At 38.4% G+C, this 19131-nt stretch overlaps 1 protein-coding gene and 1 long non-coding RNA gene across 4 annotated transcripts in view; one reads left to right on the forward strand and one right to left on the reverse strand.

The window, feature by feature from the left end:
* ABI3 (ABI family member 3) overlaps positions 1–19131 on the reverse strand; it is a 25964-nt gene continuing 6833 nt past the window's right edge. Inside the window, exons 1-8 of one of the 3 annotated variants that reach the window (XM_034415487.3) lie at positions 17108–17379; positions 14810–14977; positions 10670–10846; positions 4449–4534; positions 2753–2839; positions 1824–1993; positions 1362–1431; positions 1–631 (exon numbers count right to left, since the gene is read on the reverse strand). In XM_034415487.3, the coding sequence (XP_034271378.1) occupies positions 592–631; positions 1362–1431; positions 1824–1993; positions 2753–2839; positions 4449–4534; positions 10670–10846; positions 14810–14977; positions 17108–17224 (915 nt within the window). In that variant the 5' untranslated portion in view covers positions 17225–17379 and the 3' untranslated portion in view covers positions 1–591. Of the gene's footprint in view, positions 632–1361; positions 1497–1823; positions 1994–2752; positions 2840–4448; positions 4535–10669; positions 10847–14809; positions 14978–17107; positions 17380–19131 lie in introns of those variants that run through there. The other 2 variants (XM_034415484.3, XM_034415486.3) reach the window with 2 other exon arrangements.
* On the forward strand, positions 13640–15466 carry LOC148114077 (uncharacterized). The gene is made up of 2 exons (XR_015733783.1): positions 13640–13785; positions 14436–15466. It is a non-coding gene; the product is annotated as an uncharacterized LOC148114077 (long non-coding RNA).

Raw genomic sequence — 19131 nt, forward strand, 5'->3', positions numbered from 1 at the left:
GATATTTTATTGCATGTTTATTTTCTATATAATAGTAGACATTTGTTGCTAGATTCATTTATTTATCACATTTGTCAAACATGGGCAAACCCAACCTCAGAATTCTAATCAATCACTGTTTTTGTAAGGATAGAAATTAGCCCTGATGGGCTCTTTATTAACTGCTGGGCAAGATTTTAGGCTTTGTGAAGCACTACAGAGAAAGAGGAACCATAAATCCTGTGTTTATATTGCAATGGATTTAGGAAAATTTCCAAAGTACTCTTGACACCTTCCTTTCACTAGCTTGATTTTAGCCAAGCTTAAGTAAGTCAGGGAAATACTGATTTCCTGGCAACTTAAACTAGGATATACATAAATTTATTCGTTAAATTTATTTGCAGCCTATCTCCCTGTGGGACTACTCCATGCTCTCCATAAAACTTGTGCTAGGATCCTGTCTTTTTTCCTGTTTCATTCTGCCTCATTCATTGCAAAGGTTCAGTGTAGTTCCCTGGGAACAACCCTTCTGCATCACTCGTCACACCCTTACACCAGCCATTTGAGTATTTTTGTGTCACGTAAATAATGACCCCTTCTGTGAATGAGAGTTCATCCTCCTTCTTCTGAACATAAGGGTAAAGAGTCACAACTGAAAACAAGAGAAGGAGAAATAGTGTCAGAAACAATGGAACAAATAAAAGGTCAACTAGCTACATCCTTAGATAACCCAGGGATGCTAAAGAGATAGAATACAAGATGAGGGGGAATACAATCAGGTTGACACCTTATGCCACTCATTGCTACAGCCAAATTCACTGAGGCAAATGGGATAGAAGTGCATAGATTGGCTGCTATTGAAAAAGGCTGGATGGAAATGATTGTTTATGCTAATTAAGATGGAAGATAATCCTACCTATCTCTTCCCCAATATTTACTATAGTTAATAAAGAGTTTTGGAAAAAGTATTATTTCATTCTCAGCTGAGCTGAGAAGTTCTCCATTGGATCCACAGGAGAATCCAGATTGGGTTACTCTAGTCTCGTAGCTCTATTGACTGAGTTGAAATTCTGAGGACACTGCTAACGGTCCCCAGTTTTTCAACTCAGTCTCAGCTCTTTGGACGCTTATTTAAGCTCTGAGAGCTTCTGAGGAAAATTTTGGATTAAACTCCCTGGAGAAGTTCTCTTTTAATGTGTGGATTTGACTTTGTCCTGTGTATAATGAACCATTATGAACTATTACTGGCTAGGAATACAAAGCAACAAGAGTGCCTCCTAATGTTTTTGGTGCCTTAGCATTTCAAAATCTTATGGTTAGGAGACAGAAATCATGCAGAGTTGAAACAGTTTTCAGCAATTCTCATATATTTACTAAGATACCTTTCTCCAGATAGGTGTCTGGAGCCCACGAGAATTTCTTTGGGGGTGGTGGAGGTGGCAGAAGAGGTGGCTTCAGGTGACCACAGTTGGAATTGTCCAGGGATGGTGGTAGAGGAAAAGTTGGAAAATCAAGATCTGCAAACAAATATGGTGCCTGCTTCAAAAATAAGTGAGTCAAATGTCTCATCTGCTTGGTGTTCTCTAATTGAGCCCTTATACCAAGTCATGGTTTGCTAAATAAGACCTAATTGATTGGGTCACATAAGTCAATCAAACAAAACACTTCTAGCATGGTGTAATTTATGAACTCAGGCACTATATGCTAAGCCATTCCATTCCCAAGATCACTGGATACTGTTCCCATGCTTCCTAGCTGGCATTTATTAATGGGTTGTATATGCCAACTCATTAAGGGCTTGAGACACTTTGATTTATTTTACTAGTGCTTTAAAAAGCTTTTACCTGTCTCAGGGTAAGGCAGAGGAAGAACATCTTCTGCTTGAACAGGAGGAGGTGGCAAAAAATCTGTTTGAGAAGGGAGAAGAAAATCATCTGCTTCCTGTGGTGGTGGTGGTGGATCTGGTTCAGAAGGCACTTTCATACTTGTGATGTTCAAAGCTTCTGGAAGGTTACTATGACATTTAAACAAGGACAGGTTTCAGAAGAACATTTGTTGAAAAGGCAGTGGAAAAGGAAGGAAAGTATCCATGCCCCTTGTGTGAAAATAATAATAGATTTGTAATTCTGGAATGGGATAGCTTCAGTTCCTGTAATCCATCATCACTGGCTTGCTATCACAGCTGATGAGAATTGGAACCCAACAACATCTAGAGGGACACATTTTGTCCATCTCTATACATAGAAAAACACCATACAGGAAACAGTCTGAGCTAGCACATTACCTCATATTCTTGCTTGGTGATACTGTTTTTTCCCTTTCAGCCTACTTGTTACATAAAGGGAAGCATTTAAGGACAATGTGTACAATCAAAGTAAATAGATTTGTCTATCCTTAATAAAGGAAGAGGTAATAGTTTCTGTAGAGCACCTCTAAATTGTAAAAAAGGTACAGTTTAAAGTGCTATGTAATAACTGTTATCTAGCACCGTTATCTAGGGAATTTGGGAAGAAATCCAAAATAATGAAATGACAATAATTGTCATGTGTGGTGCAAAACTTATCACATGCTTTAGAACAATTCTTTGCAATTTTCGCGTGAAATAAAAGATGTTTGATACTACAATTTGTCTTAATGTTCCTGGATCATGAAATCTTGCTTTTCAGTTATGTTTAATCACTTGTAATAGTAATTACTTTTCCCACGAGGTTGTTCATTACATCTCTCTACTCTGTGCTGGGAAGAAGGGGGTGGGGAGGTCTCCTAAAGGTACCTTATGGACGACAAAGATGAAGCTGATGAGAGTTGGCCTTCAGGGATGAGCGGTGGTGGAATTGCTTCTAGGACCTTCTGGCTCCTTCTAAAATTAAAAAAAAAGAGTCATATCTGGACTATTTCCCACACCTGCATCAATACAACTTTCCTTTAAGAATTACTTCTCAGATAGGAGATATTTTATTTTTAAAGTAAGCTTTAAAGGTTATTCACATATTAACACCCTAATTGTCCACATCCCAGCCCCCAAAAGCATGTTTTATTTCTAACATCATCATCCCACCCCATGTGACTCTTGGAAGCCACTTTATAAAGAATCTCTTCCCCTAAAATCCTAATTTGCAAAAAACAAAAAACCCAAAAACAACAGCAACAAAAAAACACCACCCTGTCTGCCTGAACCCAGAGACTTGAGAAATTCTTGCATTTTGACTGAGTGGTTTATGTAACAGAAACAGATGAGTCATTTAATACCCACAGCCAACCACATCAATTCATTCCACGATCAGAATGAACAGCAAAGACTCAAGCGATGTCCTGTAGATCATTTTATTATCAAATCTGTTTTCACAGATTTCAACTGGTGTTTCCATGGAAGTTTTAATTCTGTACAAATAACTGGTACTTTGAGTAAATAATAGAATATCATACCCATCCATTCCAATGCCTAAGATTCTAACTACTAAGAAAGGGTCTGATAAGAAAGAATATAACATCAGTATTTCTAACCATATCATTTTGGACAAGTAACAACATCTTAAAGAAAATTATTCTACTTCTGAATAAACCAACCCATTTTATGCAAAGCATCGTTTGGCCTGTGGATGCCTATTAAACGTAATTTAATTGTTTTTTTAAATCGTATGTAATTAATTGTCAAACTAATTTAAGTGATTAATCTGAATTATAAATGGATTAAATTATATTATTATAATTGAAATAATATATATATGTCCTTTGAACTGGTGGGGACACCAATGCAGCCCAGTCTTTTAAGAAATATTCTTGACTGACCCACAGTATAGTTGTTCATTGTGTTGATAAGGCATACATTTACATTATAGTTCTACGAGTTCTCATTTATGTACTAATTTGGAAGGAATGATTAGAGAGCAGAATGGCTACCCATTGTAAAGAAGGATGTTAAGATGTTTATCTGCAACAGATATCTTCAGGCAAGGGTTGAAAATTGGCTGGATGGAGGATGGAGCAGCGTTATACAAGTCCCGCCCCTTGTGATCCACATGTTAAAAAGGGGCGGGACTTGCATCATCTTGCTGAGCTTCACTTCTCCTTGCGGATGTTGCTGGAATCCACTGCAAGGCTGCTTACTTCAAAGTCCTATGATTACTTTGCCTTTAAATCAGATACAATATTTTTTTTCAAATAAAACAGGGTTAGATGCCTCCATTGCTGAGGTAACTATTCTTATCTTCTTTGTGTAGAGTTTTTATATTTGTATTTATAATTTTTTTAAAAAAAAAATTCTATTTGTTGTTTTGTCCATTTGCTGTACACTGCCCAGACCTGCTTTTGGTGAGATGGGCTGCTATACAAATTTGATCAATAAATAAAATAAATTATCAACAATAAAATATCATTGATTAGATTATTATCCTGCACAAGTAATATAGATGGCCATAGCAGCCTTAACTCAGTGCTATTGCTCCTGCTATTAGCTTATCCATTCTCACCCAAGGGTTCCAGGTGACAGCCCAGCCGAGGACTTGATTGATCGCCTTGATAGAGTCCCCGTTTTGGCCAGCTGTGTGCTTTGATCCTAAAGGAGAGAGATTACAAGTACAAGATGAAAAATCTGCAAGAACAAGTTGGTGTAGTACATAGAAATCTTCCAAGCAATGGCTGCTTTATCACTTGGATTCTGTTCTTCTTTTTTTTGCCGCTAGCTTGCCATGGTATCCTGAATTTCACACTAAAAGATGTATCTGAGCACTTCACATAGTAATGAGCCCCTGCTGCTCGAAAAAGGGAGACAGTCTAAAGCAGGGGTGTCAAACTCACGTTATTACGGCATCGTCATGTAACGTGTCATGGCTTTTTTCCCGCTCACTAAACTGGGCGTGGGCATGGCCAGTGCGTGATGCATCCAGCCCACGGGCCGCAAGTTTGACATCCCTGGTCTAAAGCAAGCAGATGATAGGCTTCTTTGTGACAAATACTAAATTTTCAGAATTTCTAGACAGAAAGAGTGATATTATTAAACTGCCAGGAAGCAACTAGAAACCTGCAGAGCTTCTGTAAGGAAGTGTTAAAAGCCAGGAGGCATTTGGCACTATTAAGATGAGGTTCTTATGCTTATGAAAGAGAAAAATCCTCCAACCATTTCTTCAATTCCATCATAGTGCCAGGATAAGGGCCTCCCTCCCTCCCTCCCTCCCTCTCCCCCCCTCTCTCCCTACATCACTATGACATTCAGTCAAGGAAACTAGAAGCTGTGGCTGCTGAAAAAGCTATAGAGAGCCTGTGCTATGAAACTCCCACTGGCTTTGAAGACAGGTGCCACCAAAACTGATTGAAAACTGTGAGTAGAATGACAGAGTAACACCCATGGCTTTTATAACAATGGACTTCCAGTGCCCCTGTTGTGCTAGAGTCTGCCCTTTCAGACTGGGATTCCAAACCATCTCTATGTCCACAGATGTACTGCACAACAGTTCAAAGGACTACCTACATAACTCAAAATGAGAAGTGGTAGGACAAAGTATTTATTATCATTCACTGTCTCCTACTCTCTTCATGCCTATGTCTGGTAAATAGGCTTGTACAAAGCTTTGAAACAGTTAGGATCAAATCACCCTGTTGAAGTAAATCTGCAATTCTAAGCAACTTTGAAGTGACAAATCAAGTCAATTGGCTTCAGAGCACTTTGTAAACTTTTGATACACATTGTAGAATTAATGTCTTTTATGCTTCTTCTGAGGTTATTACAGTCAATAGTTATTTTTGCAAGGTTACTTCCATATATGGAGGATGCTGGGAAGGGCAGCTGAATGGTGTAAAGCAGTCATAGATACAGATAGCCAGCAGCAAATACAATTTGTCACTTCATTAAACTCAGTGCTAGGATTTTTTTTAATTTTTTTGTGGGGGTGGGCAGTGATAAGGCTAACATTGCTTTTGGTTTCATTTATTTTCTCAGTTCTCAAGTCCTAAGTCTGCTTTTTTTTGTATGCAGTATCCTGACCTTGACAACACAAGTCAACATTAAAATTCAGCTCTTAGCACTTACAATGTTGTCTCAAGACTGATTGTTCAGGACATATATTTATGTCACATCTTAGATTTAACTTTTGAATGATTTACATATATACAACTCAAGAATGAGAGAACAGGTACCAAGCTAGGACTTAAAGGCACTGCTCTATATGTTTTTTGTTTTAAAAACCAAGAAGTGGCAAGTCTACGGATACCAATTTTTTGTGTGCCAGCCTCTTTCTTCTTGGCTGCCTATTTCTGTGGCATTTTCTTTCACTGTGTCAGCCTGCCCTTGCTGCCTCTGCCAACATAGAGCATTGCCAGCAAGCCACACAACCAAGTCAAACATACGGATCAGGGCTTATTCCTAGGAGGGGCCAAGCTGGCTATCTTACTATGCCATCTCTCTTGATACTCCACAAAGTCCAGTAAACAGAGGTTGCAAATCTATACCAATCCACAAAGACAAGCCGGTGATCATACTTCAATGTTAACCGAACCTGAACTCCAGAAAACTAAAAAGGCTTTACGTTTTGAACATGTTTAAAGGTATTTTATTTAGTGGAATAGTTTCTGCATTAATTCAGCACAACATAAGGCTCATCCAGGCTGCTGCTTCAGTGTTCTTTCTTCCCAACCTTGACTCAGCAGAAAATTGCGCTGACATCAATTGCGTTGTGGCAGGATGTTCTTTTTCACAACAATATCTCTTTTAGGAATGTGTTTTTTCATGGGTACATCAATCTGTTTTGTAGTGCAGATCACTCAAGTGGCTGAAATTACCATGGGGGGGGGGCACAGGAAGCAAGTAGGTATTTTCTTTGTCAGACCAAGTTACAATGGACACAAAGGTGCAGTGTCTAATGACTGAATGAGGGGGAGGGGCAGAAGCAGTCATTGACTATATAATTCCCAGACTCATCACTAAGGTATTCCAGAGACTCCATGTGGCAAGGTTTGTTCTGGGATAAGAAGGAATGTCCTCCTTCCACACTAGAAGTTCTCAAAAGACCTGGAAAACACTAGAAGACCTGGATATTTACGAGACCGCCTTCTGCCTCCCACCGGCCAGTACGCTCCCACAGAGAGGGGCTCCTCCGGGTGCCGTTGGCCAAACAATGTCAACTGGCGACCCCCAGGGGGAGAGCTTTCTCTATGGGAGCACCTGCCCTCTGGAATGAGCTCACCCTGGAGATACGGACGATTCCAGATCTACGTACTTTCCATCAGGCCCTCAAAACTTTTTTATTTCATCAAGCTGGGCTGGACTAACTCTCCAATGGTGTAATTTTAATTTGAATTTTAAATGGGGGACTTTAACTGTCGGCCAAATTGTTTAATATATTTTTTAATTGTTTTTACATTTTGTATTCTATGTTTTTTACCTATGGCTGTTCACCGCCCTGAGTCCTTCGGGAGAAGGGCGGTATATAAATTTAAATATTAAATTTAATTAATTAAATTAAATTAAATTAAATTAACTCTAATTTGCCTGAGAATGAGATGAAAGCAATATTATGTGATTAGGTCCCTTAAAAACCTGTTAGCAAGACGTCCTCTGATTGTAGTAACTGAGATGAGAGGATAAGCCTTTAGACCCTTTATGGGCAATTTGGATGAAGATATGTTTCTCATCAATACTATCTCTTAAAACAGTCCAAGTCAAATTGGTTTGCTTTCAAACCTTGAACTACAAATGCAAATAGCATCTTGCCTTATCTGAATCTCAAGTCTCCAATTAAAATTAAATTAGGCCTGCTGGTGAATGCCATTTTTTTTTATAAATGTCACAAATAAAATAAATATTTCTGTCCTATTTTAAAGCATAAAGTTATTTGCTAAAATGTAGTCCTCTGCTTTTCTGAAATTGGCTCCAGTTAATGTAAATACATCATCAATGGTTAGCTACATGAATATGGCAAAGAGGAAGAATGTAGCCTGCAACTTAACCACAGCATTTAAAACTGGTTTCTCTCTATCTCAGGTGCATTTTTCTTCATGCTAAGTTAGAGTCTTTGCCCTTTCTTTAAGATTTCATTAGTCTACCTACCCATAGGAGTTGCCATTATCTGCTGAGCCACTGACTTGATTGCATCTGTTTTAATGGTCCTTTCCTTCTTTCCAACAGTGATGTGCAATTGCTAAGTTAGCAGCTTTCTTTCCATATAGATGATTTTTTTTGTCTTTCTCCAGCTGCTCTGCTAGCAGCATTGAAGCATTGCTTATCATCAGGGCAAGTTAAAATGCCACAAAGCCTTTGAGTGGAAGCAGAGTTTCAAATGACGAGAATGCTACTGGGAAATGAGAGAGAAGCGTGGCAGAAAGAGGTTGTGCTCTGCTTCCTCTCTGTTCAAAATGTCTCTGTCTCATCGGTTTCAGGCACATGTGGTTTCCAGTTCAGTCTCAATGCCTAACCCCAGTTACCAGCACAGACCCACTTTTTTCCTTCAAACTAGTTTGCAAAATGGGGAGGAAGAAAGGACAGTTTATTTTGCAACTTGGATATCTATTCGGGCCATGATATTTGAGAGTCCAATGATTCTGATTTAGAACTGTAGTCCAACTTGGGGGAGGAGAAAAGAGAAGAAATGTTTGAAATATGTAGAAATATATATGGAGGATTAATAGGTTATGAGGAGTTAATCATAGTCTTTAAAATTTCATGACTAAAATCAGTCCCTTGCTCCTTATTTTAAGAAATCATTACTTACTGATAATCCTATATGGAAATCTTAAACAACAAACTGGTGCAAATTTTTATGATGATAAAACATTTTAAAAACTTCTTCCATATCAAGATCATCCAACAAATTCCACAAGCATGATTATGATTATTATTTGTAAACTGCCCAGAGTCATACATTTTTGATAGGCAACATAGAAATTTGATAGGAAGGAGGGAGGGGGGAGGGAGGGAGGGAGAGGAGAGGTAATGGATAATGGATGGAGAGAGAGAGTAGATCTTCTCCGTTCTTTTTTACTTACGGAAAATTATCTAGAGGAGAATGGCTTCCTGAGGGTACAATCGCTCTTTACAAAGGAGAATGAATTTAGTACATTCAGTGTCTGTAGTTTTTGATGGAAGAGGCAGCATGATGCCTATGGACACCAATGCACCTGCAGATATGCTCCTGGATGCCTACTAAGTTTTTTCTCTCATGATTTAAATTTATAGAAACCTAACCTTTTATCTTCCAAAAAATGCTTTTGGGCTTCATAAGAGCTCCAAAGGCCTACTTTAAAAACAAACTGATGTCTGGCTACAACTATGTGGTGCATTTGGAAGTGTGTCCATCTGCCAAAGTAAAAGACAAATTAGAATGGTAGAGAATATTTGGTTGGAGGAATTGGTGAGGAATTACTTCATTAATGGGTGTTTTTAACTTGTCTGTGCCCATAAGAGCAGCCATTTTAGAAAATGGATGCCCTCCAATAGTAGCCATTTTGTGCCCGCATCCATGACATGGATTCAAACTCTTCTTGTACTGAGTGTCTCAATAAGTTGCCTAGCCCTGTTCTACATTTTTATGCTTTTACTTGTTACGCATAAGGTTTTTTTTTCTTTTGTGTTGAAGGAGGAAGAGAGTAATGGCTTAGTAGCACATACGTTTTTCCACAGAGGAAGTGCTTGGAGACACACTGTCTCTTGTTTAATTTTTATGTCTATGTAAGTCATCAAATTCTTGGGTGGGGAAAGAATCTTCTTCTTTACAAGAGCAAAGCTGCACCACATGGTCAGCACACCCAAATTTATTAATAAGAAGACCTAGATACATGCCTTACTTCTGCTGATGCTTAGCAGATCTGATGCTAAATCAGGCATACATTTTCAAAGTCTTCTTCTGTGGACAACTGCCAAATTTCTTTAATATTCTGAAAGCCACATATTTGTTGGTGGTCACATATATGTTTTTCCTCCACAGTTTCCTCTGGGAGGAAATCTCACTAAATTGGATAAAGCAGGTCTGTCTTCTACAGCTTGCAGAGTAAGAGAAGCAGATTGCTTTTTCATGGTGTATTCTTCTTCCCATTTAAAGGATTCAGAAAATAAACTTGACAGAAACCAATATTTTGCTATAATACAGTCCATAAAAGTTCTACAAAGCTAATTGAGCCTAGCACTGATACTGTAAGTTCAGCCTTAAAGGAAGGACAGAGTATCCTTCAAGTGAATATGTAGAAAGAACTTAGAAAAATGTGTCAGGATCAGAATCCTCCCAAAGAGGTACCAAAATTAGAAGGAAAGACTACAAGACTGGTTGGGTCACCATATATATGAGAGCGTGTTTTTTCAAACTTGGAAACTTCAACTCCCAGAATTCACCAATCAGCATGGGGGAACTAAAAAGCCCAGTGAAAAGAATTCACATTAAAACATTATCATGGTAGAAAAGAAGAGACAAATAACTGACATCTGTGGAATTAGTCCCTTCTTCAGTACAGATTTCCAGGTGTCTTTGATGTTATTACTTTACAGATGCAATATCTGTTTATTTATCAGTTATGATTTTTCATGACTCAGCAGCCCACGGTATGAGCACAACTTTCAAAACTGTTTGACTATTATTCCCACAATCCTTTGCACTGGCTGTACTAATTAGAGTCAATAGGATGTTCCAAATCTGGGAGTCTTGTCTTTCTTAACAGAGTGGAGGACTAAAGCATCTCGTTTTTAAATTGGAGAGTGTCCCTTTCTTACCTTGATCCCATGGCCAATGTCATCCAGAGTGCTGAAGTCCAGTGGTTTCCTGTAATAGGGCTGCAAAGGCTCAAGTTTCTTTGGGTAAATGATTTTCTGATAGGGAGGAAATGTCTTGCAAACAGTAAGCGTCCCAATTTCACGACGGGACACTTTCTCCTTATGCATTTCTATCACCTGCAACAGAAAGATATCATGAGAAAGGAGAGAGATGTCTGGCAGGACATAATGGGAAGCATCAGCAGCTGATTTCCCAAGAGAGTTAACAAGCAACACTAAACAACAGAGCTGGCCGAAATGTAACAGGAAGAACAAAGTTCACATCATTAGATCAGATGGAATTCACTGCTATACTGGTGCTACTCTTCCAGGATTTCTTCATCTCATAATTAGTGAATACATTTGGCAAGTGTAGATCAGGGGTGAAATGCTCCTGGATCAGACCGGATCACCCTATCTGGTAGTGATTTTTCCCTGTCGTTCGGCGATCCAGTAGCGATCGCCGCCCAGGTGTCATTATGTTTTTTTACTTTCTGTGATGCGCAGGTTTTACACATGCGCAGGTGTGCATGCACACATGATGTGCATGGTGTGTGTGCTTCTGAACTGGTAAGGAAGGTAAGTAGATTTCACCCCTGGTATAGATAGAGAAATATGCAATATGGACTAACTAGGGAGAACCCAAAAATTTGCAAAAATCTACAACAAAATAAAATTCAGCCTTCCCTGCTTGAAATTCAAATGATATCTGTGCACTTCAACATAGTCTACAGTGCTCCACAGATGCCTCATGTTGGCTGTTCACAACTTTGGTGTAGACAGTAAACACCAACATGTCAGCCTATCCCAAATAATTCTCAAATAATATTTTTATGGGAGGAAAAAAGGGCAGAGCCTGTGGTGGAAAGATTACAACTGGAGGATGACCTTGTTTGATTTACTGTGAAATTCCATGAGCAAAGCAAAATTACTTCAAGAGCAGCAGCCAGAGAATGGATTCTTGCATTTGATTGTTTCCCTCCCATTCCTTATTCCTTTTCTACTGTTAGATCAGCCTTTCCATCCTGATCAATTCCAGTTGTAATAAAAGCTATAACTCTCAGAAGACCAGTCTGCCTGGGAACTCTAGGGATTGTGTCCCATCATATTTGGAAAGTTTGAGAAGACTTGACTGCGCGCTGGAAGATCCATTGTTTTGTTTAAAACTCAATGGAGCATGCAGAAATTATTAGTATAATAATATTACAATTATAAGCTATATTGAGAGCCAGTTTGGTGTAATAGGAGTTTTAGTCCCAATTTGGACACAAGCTGGGTAATCTTGAGCCAGTCTCTATTTCTCAGCCCTTGAAAGAAAGTAATGCAAACCACTTCTGAAATATTGTCAAGAAAACTGCAGGGCCATGTTGGAAATGATTCAAAAAGACAGAGAGAGATCCATTAATAATCTGATGAATGCTCAATCATTTTCAGAGCAAAACTGCACTTAGCTTTGGGAGTAAGTCAAACAAATAAAGGATGCAGAGCCAAAGTTTATATTTGATTTAATTTACATTAACATTGATACAATGTAGTTCCTATGATACTTGCCCTGAATTTAATTATTCCCCCCATTCCTTTCATACTACATATTCCAATTCAGCAGTTGAAGGTTACTGAGAGTCAGGCCACTCAATACATAGGAGAGGCAAAGGTTGGCTATCTCAGTGATTTCCAACCCCGATGGAACATATAGTCCTTCATCTTATAAAATAGGCTATACCAGAAGGAATATTGACCTGTTTTTCATCCAGCAAAACATTCCTTATATTCCTGAGTAAGAATGTACATTCATCATCAGTTTGAGTTCATGAATGTGAGCTATTGCTTGTAAAAAAAAAAGAGAGAAAATTCTATTAATAACAAAACAGGATTATAGCACCTAGGACTGAAATCTGGCCATTATTTCATGATTTGAGGCTAAATAATAATGAGATTGCATCAAACTGCAAACCAAGGAAATTGGGAAGCAGTGAGAACAACTTAGGGGCTGATTTAAATATCTCTGAGGAAGGCAGAGAAAGGAGCCCTCTAGGTAGGGTCTCAAGCATATTCTCACTTTGCAATAACCAATATGCCATTTGTTTGGTTAAGCATATTGTGTGAGTCTCACCCTTGTTATTTGTAACAAAGGCTTATGGCTTGATGTGTTATGCAAAATGTGGTTCAGTGCAATATGTGAACTCAGCTACTTGTTGATTGTCAATGCAAACAATACTGTGAGGGATGGATCAGGTCTCATTTGGTAGAAATAAACTTCTCTTTTCTGCTGTTTAAATTGATTTGAACCAGAGATGACTGGTCCGTAGTTCCTCTCCTACCACCAGCTTCCCATCTCTCAGGGGGTGGGGGCATCTAAATTGTTCTATCATTACACACCACATTATTTGGCTAGCACAAATGATAGCATTGTGTCTAGTTCTGCTTGAAACGCCATCTGAATAAGGAAGTGAACTTTCAGGTTGGAAAAGAAGGAAAGAGCCCTACACTGGGTTGAACCTCAACCTTGATTTTTTTTCAACATTTCACTTACTTTCTATCTGCTGAACTGAAAGAAAATATTTGTGGCTACCAAATCATCACCTAAATGCACAATCCTCAGATATGAGCATCAAAATCTGGGAGAAACAATGTAAGTCTAGAAGAGCCAAAAACCAGTGTCTTGCTTTATGAACACAAATTTATTCTAAAATCAGGGTGTGGGGGAGAGGCTTGTCCAAGAGAGACCTGCAGGCAAAATCATATCTGATTTATGCACAATTTTTACAAAGCAAAATTTGAGATCCAGCTTCAACAAACTACACACACACACACACACACACATACACACAAAATGCACACAACTCCCTTGGTTATATAAAAGTATAAATGTTTTGGAAATATAAAGCAAGTGAAATAATACAGATGATTAATCCATTCCACTTACGCTTCCTGATCATGTGTTCTATTTTATTTTGTTTTTGTTCTTACTCTTAGGAAACAGGAAAACCATCAAGCAGGTTTCTAGTCTCAGTCCAGTAACAGGAAGAGGGATCTGATATCTACTGGGAACAGGCATACATCTTCACTCACTTTCAGTAAGAAGTGGAGGGAGAAGGAGAGAAAGGAATCCTTTGGTTCGAAAAATCCAGGGATGTGTCTGCTTTGTGAGCTTAGCAGTGACTCAGAGGGCAAGGAAATTCCCTGAAAGAAATGGACAATGCAGCTTCTGTTCTCCATATATTCACCAACTTCCCATCTCTCCAGGTGTGGCAGTCACACCTCTTACAATCCCCCAGTCACTAAACTTGTGAATGATGGGATTGTAATCTGAGACATTTGGAGGGGCACTATGTAAGGGAAGATTTGTATTTAATTTAATTGATTTATTTGATGACTTTATTGATCTTCTTAGGCCAAAGCAAGTTTAATATAGACAATATAATTTTAAAAATAGATAAAACATAAATCCAACAGAAAGCAATCCAACAATAGGAAACACATCACTTATATTGGGGAAATAATCATACAATTAAATGGCAAGCAAATAAATATCACAAGGCGAAACACAAAATAACTTGTCCTACTGATATTAATCTTAAAATTGCCTGTCATCTACATTACATATGACCTGAAGATCCATTGGGCATTCAGGCTTACTATATATATTTACAATATTCAAGTGTAATTATTTAAGGATTTGAACTCTTTCTTTTGCTAAGATAACTTTTGTTTACTCTCTTGCAAGCATATTAGGCAGATATCTGGATGGAAAAAATGAGAACTCTGAAAATACCAGATTGAAGATACCAGACTGAACTCGGAAGATACTGAAGTAGTGAACAGCCTGTCAAAGCCTCCAGCTGTGGTATTTTCCAACAATGCCAAGATACTTACAAAAAGAGAGATTGGAGATTTACCTTGGATACTGCAGGCTTGGATATTACAAAGCTAACAATATAGGAAGCAGTTGCAGGAGGAATCAATAAATGTGAACAAGACTTCTCATGCCAACCATATAAACTATCAACATGATCAGAATTTCAAAAAAATGATCCAACCCCAAATTTATCTTCCACATAGTATCTTCAGAGTGTCTGCTGAAGCAGGATTCTTGCTCACCTGTTCAATGGAACAAACGTTGGCTTCCACTTGTTGGAGATGGGTAGTCTGCAAATCAAATATTTTGAGGATGTTTCTGGCTAGGTTATTGATTTGATAGGTCACGCTGGCTAATGACTGAACTGTGAAAGTCATGGTTTCCTCTAGGGCTTTTCGTTTATCTTGAGCCTTTAAGTTAGAAAAGAACATGAAGGGGATGAAAGACAATTATGCAAGATAATAGAACAATAGAAGCATATGAAACTGAATTCCTGCTGATTATTCCTCAAGTGTGACATGTATCAGGAAGGGAGGGCAGAACTTTAGCTGGATGACCCAGTTTATAACTGATATTAAGCCATGAAGAATATAAAGTTATGTATCCAACATATCCCAGCCCAGTGATCTTAGATGGGCTGGAGTAGGGTTCTTATAGTCCCAAAGTGCAGGTCCAATCAGTTATGTCGGATAGAAAGTATGACAGTTGCACTCCATTTGGAAGTCACACAAAGTTGGAAGAGACTTTAAACCATAATCATCATTATAAAGTGTTCTCATTGGTATAATACCATTCATTATTTAATGACTCCCAGTCTTCAATCAACATGTATTCTCCTACCTATCAAAAACATTACATTGTCATATTGCCTGGAAAAATAAAACAATAAGTGTTTGTCCTATTCTGTGTGATAGCACTCCTAATCTGAAGAGAGCAATTATTTCCAACCACTACTATAGAGTAGCTGGCTCACACAAACACTAACTTCTAAATTCTAACCTGACTTAATAAAATATAATTCCTATGTTCATATGACATGCTGTACATGTTTTCTGTACAGCAGAAAACATGTATAGCTGTTTGCTGTACATTATTTGTATTATTATAAATAAGGATTATTAGGGATTTGCATGATCATCTGATTCCACAATATGTCCAGTCTCCACAGAGGGGTCAAGTAGAGGGGGGAGTGATGAATGATGCCGACTCCTTATCTTTCATACTTGCATTTCATCCATTGCATTATCTGTGATATTGCAATGGAATATGAAAGGCTTGTGTGATGACATCACAACACACAGTGCAATATTTTGGCATCATTGTGACTAACTGTAGATGCAATAGAATGTAGTATGGTCTCACATATATTCCAGCAAATATAGTATTGCACTATATATTTAGTAGACCGAAGATCGGTTCGCTCCTATCTGGGATGATTGCCTTCTTCTACAGGAGGGACACATAGGGAGTGGTGGTGAAGGAAAGAGATACCCATCTAGCCAGCCAGATCAGCCAAATCAACCCTGGCAATCAATGTGATGATAGCTATTTCAGCCATTAGTTACATATCATGGCCAGGGCATGTTTTCTTTGTATCATCATCTCTCTGTCAGTTTGCAGGCCTTCCCGTATTTCAATTAAATCTGAAGGGAAGACATTAAGAGACAACTGCTCCAATGGAAACTTGCAGTATCAATGTTACTATTAGTGCTAAGAGAAAGAATCCTGTTCTTGAAAAATGCTTGGGAAATTTCTCTTCCCCTCCTGCTCTCATATACAATTTCATTGGCTACAAACAGGTAGAGAATTTCAAAAGACCATTTATGCTCAGCAATACTTTATGGATTTATAAACCATAGGAAATTCCTTTCTAGCAGGCCTTGAGCAAACTATTTCAATATTATCTATAACATCTTTCTCCAACTTGGCATCCATTCGCTTGGGCAAGACATCCAGGAATCAAAATATTTTAATTCTGAGAATAATGGCAATAATACAGTGATATTACCGAAAGAGGCAATGCCAAAAATTTTATCTAGTTTTGGGATGAGATAGGAAAAGGCAAAATAGTCACACAAAAATGCTCATTTCAATCTTTATTTTTGATTTTTTATAAAATAAAAATGTTGCATTGCTGAAATTTGTGATTTGTCACCAAAGTTGGCAGTGCATCTTTGAGTCACAATTCTGGAAACTATATCAGCCACAGAAAGAAGGTGGTAAAAACTAAAATTTTCCCACACTTGCTTTAGGTGTTTTCAGTTCCTCCTTCATTGCCACCAGGCTCCCCAATTTATATTAGCAGTAGAGAGCACTGAAAGTCTCAACTCCACATTGACCACTTCCCATGTAGATTCAAGATGTTCATCAGCATATTTTGCAATGTTATAGTTAATGCAGGTGCTACCTTGCTCATTTACCTTGCGCGCATCTTCAGCTGCCTGAAAACCTAGCCCAGATACAGCATTGCCCCAGCCAGGGTACTCCAGAGTTTCTCTCTAAGCTAGTCTGTCCTTGACTTCTCTCCCACTGTAACTCACCTGCTCATAATTGCTGTCACAATAATCTGCCACTTTGAGAAGGTTGCTATAGTTCTCCTGTAGAACATCTCTTGCAGACGGTATGAAGTCCTGAATCAGCTGCTGAAACTCAGACATGTCGCCACTTAGCTGTACTGGATTCACCACTTCCTTCTTATAGCAGACAGTTTCAGCAGAGAAGTTTCAAACAGTCTGGCTGGAAACTATTTTATACTTGATTTGGCTCCAGTGACAATGCTGATCCCTCCCCTTTTGTTCACCAAGAGAATATCCTGCTGATATCTGGAGATTTATTGTAAAAGGTGCCCAAAAAACGGTGCCACTTATTCATCTCTGAATTACAACTACTTTCCTTCTTGAGATTTTGAAAATCTACTCACTTACTGAGTAGAAAAGTGATAATAATGAACTTGGGAAATGTTGGGAGGGAAGAACTGGCAGAATTGTTAAGAGAGGAAATCAGTATTTTTAGACCCATGGTTATTCTACTGACTTCTCTTACAACAGGCCCTGAAAGGTCAACTCTGTCCATATTATTTACAATATATATTTCAAATTATCTTGGGAATACTACTGAACCCAAGCTGAAGCAAATTCAGAAAGTCCATTGTTGGTTTATTTACTGTATTTTTCGGAGTATAAGATGCACCTTTTTTCCCCCCTAAAAGGGGGTGAAAATATAGGTGCGTATTATACCCTGAATGTAGCCCCGCCCACTCACTGGACCCCACCCTTTGGCCTCTGCCTCACAGCAGTTACCTCCTTGCAAGCAAACAGCAAGAAAAAAACAGCTCCTTTCAGCTTCAGCACAACCTAATTAGCACAAGTTGATTGGATCGGCCTCCCGACTCTCAGCTGATTTGCTCTCAGCTGTTTTGCGCAGGGCTCTGCGCAAAACAGCTACTCTTTGCTTGCTGCAAAGAGGTAAATTGCTGGAGCAGATTTTTTTTTTCCTTGTGCTAATCAAGCTATGCTAAAAACAAAAATGAAAGTAAAGCAGGCTGTTTGCTGTTCGCTGCAAAGAGGCAAAATTGCTTAGAGGCAGAGGAAGATTTCTTTTTCTTCTTTTCCTCACCAAAAAAGGTAGGTGCATCTTATACTCTGGTGTGTCTTATACTCCGAAAAATACGATATAATTGAAAGTTGCTGATAGTTCATAGCAAGTCTTCCCTCTTTGTCACCCATGATCTAGGTCACTCTTTTGGACATTCTTAAGCTTTCCCATACTTTTAAGAACCGTAGTTTCTTTCAGTGGCTCCATCTAAGAGTAAGGATCCAATACAGGTAGTTCTCGATTTACAAGAGTCCATTTAGTGACCATTCAAAGTTACAACAACACTAAAAGTTGACATGTCCATTTTTCACACTTATGACCATTGTAGCATTTCATGGTCATGTGATCAAAGTTCAGAGGCTCAGCAACTGACTCATATTTATGACAGTTGCAGTATCCTGGGATCATGTGATCACCTTTTGTGACCTTCTGGCAAGCAAATATTCACTTAACAACCCCATTACTAAATTAACAACTGAAGTGATTCACTTAATAAATGTGGCAAGAAAGTACATAAAATGGAGCAAAATTCACTTAGCAACCAGAAATTTTGCACTCAATTGTGGTTGTAAATCAAGGACTATCTGTATAAACATTTTTGGTCTTTAGAACCATGCAATGCAAGACTCCATTTTACCTTTTCTTATATCCTTTTTCTTAGTTCCATGTTCCTTGGGTAAGTTAGGCAACCTCAGTTATTTGGGGCCATGTTATCTACTCCCTTAATCTCTTCAGTTTAAAAAGCTTTTTGGGATGTGGTCACCAAAATGTGAAAAGAGTAACCTAACAATGTTTAATATATTTTTAAAAGGTTTAAAAATGTATCAGTCCAGGTATAATGAAAAAAAGGAACCATGGCTGAGTGAAGCTGTAAAATATATCCTTAGCAAAGACCATGTTTTATATTTGCATATTGTTTTATGGGTTTTTAGCTAATTGAATTTCTCCTTTAGCAATTTTCTAGGGGACA

The sequence above is a fragment of the Pantherophis guttatus genome, chromosome 4 (genome assembly GCF_059756535.1).
Source record: "Pantherophis guttatus breed Tessera chromosome 4, ASM5975653v1, whole genome shotgun sequence".
NCBI classification, from domain to species: Eukaryota; Metazoa; Chordata; class Lepidosauria; order Squamata; family Colubridae; genus Pantherophis; species Pantherophis guttatus.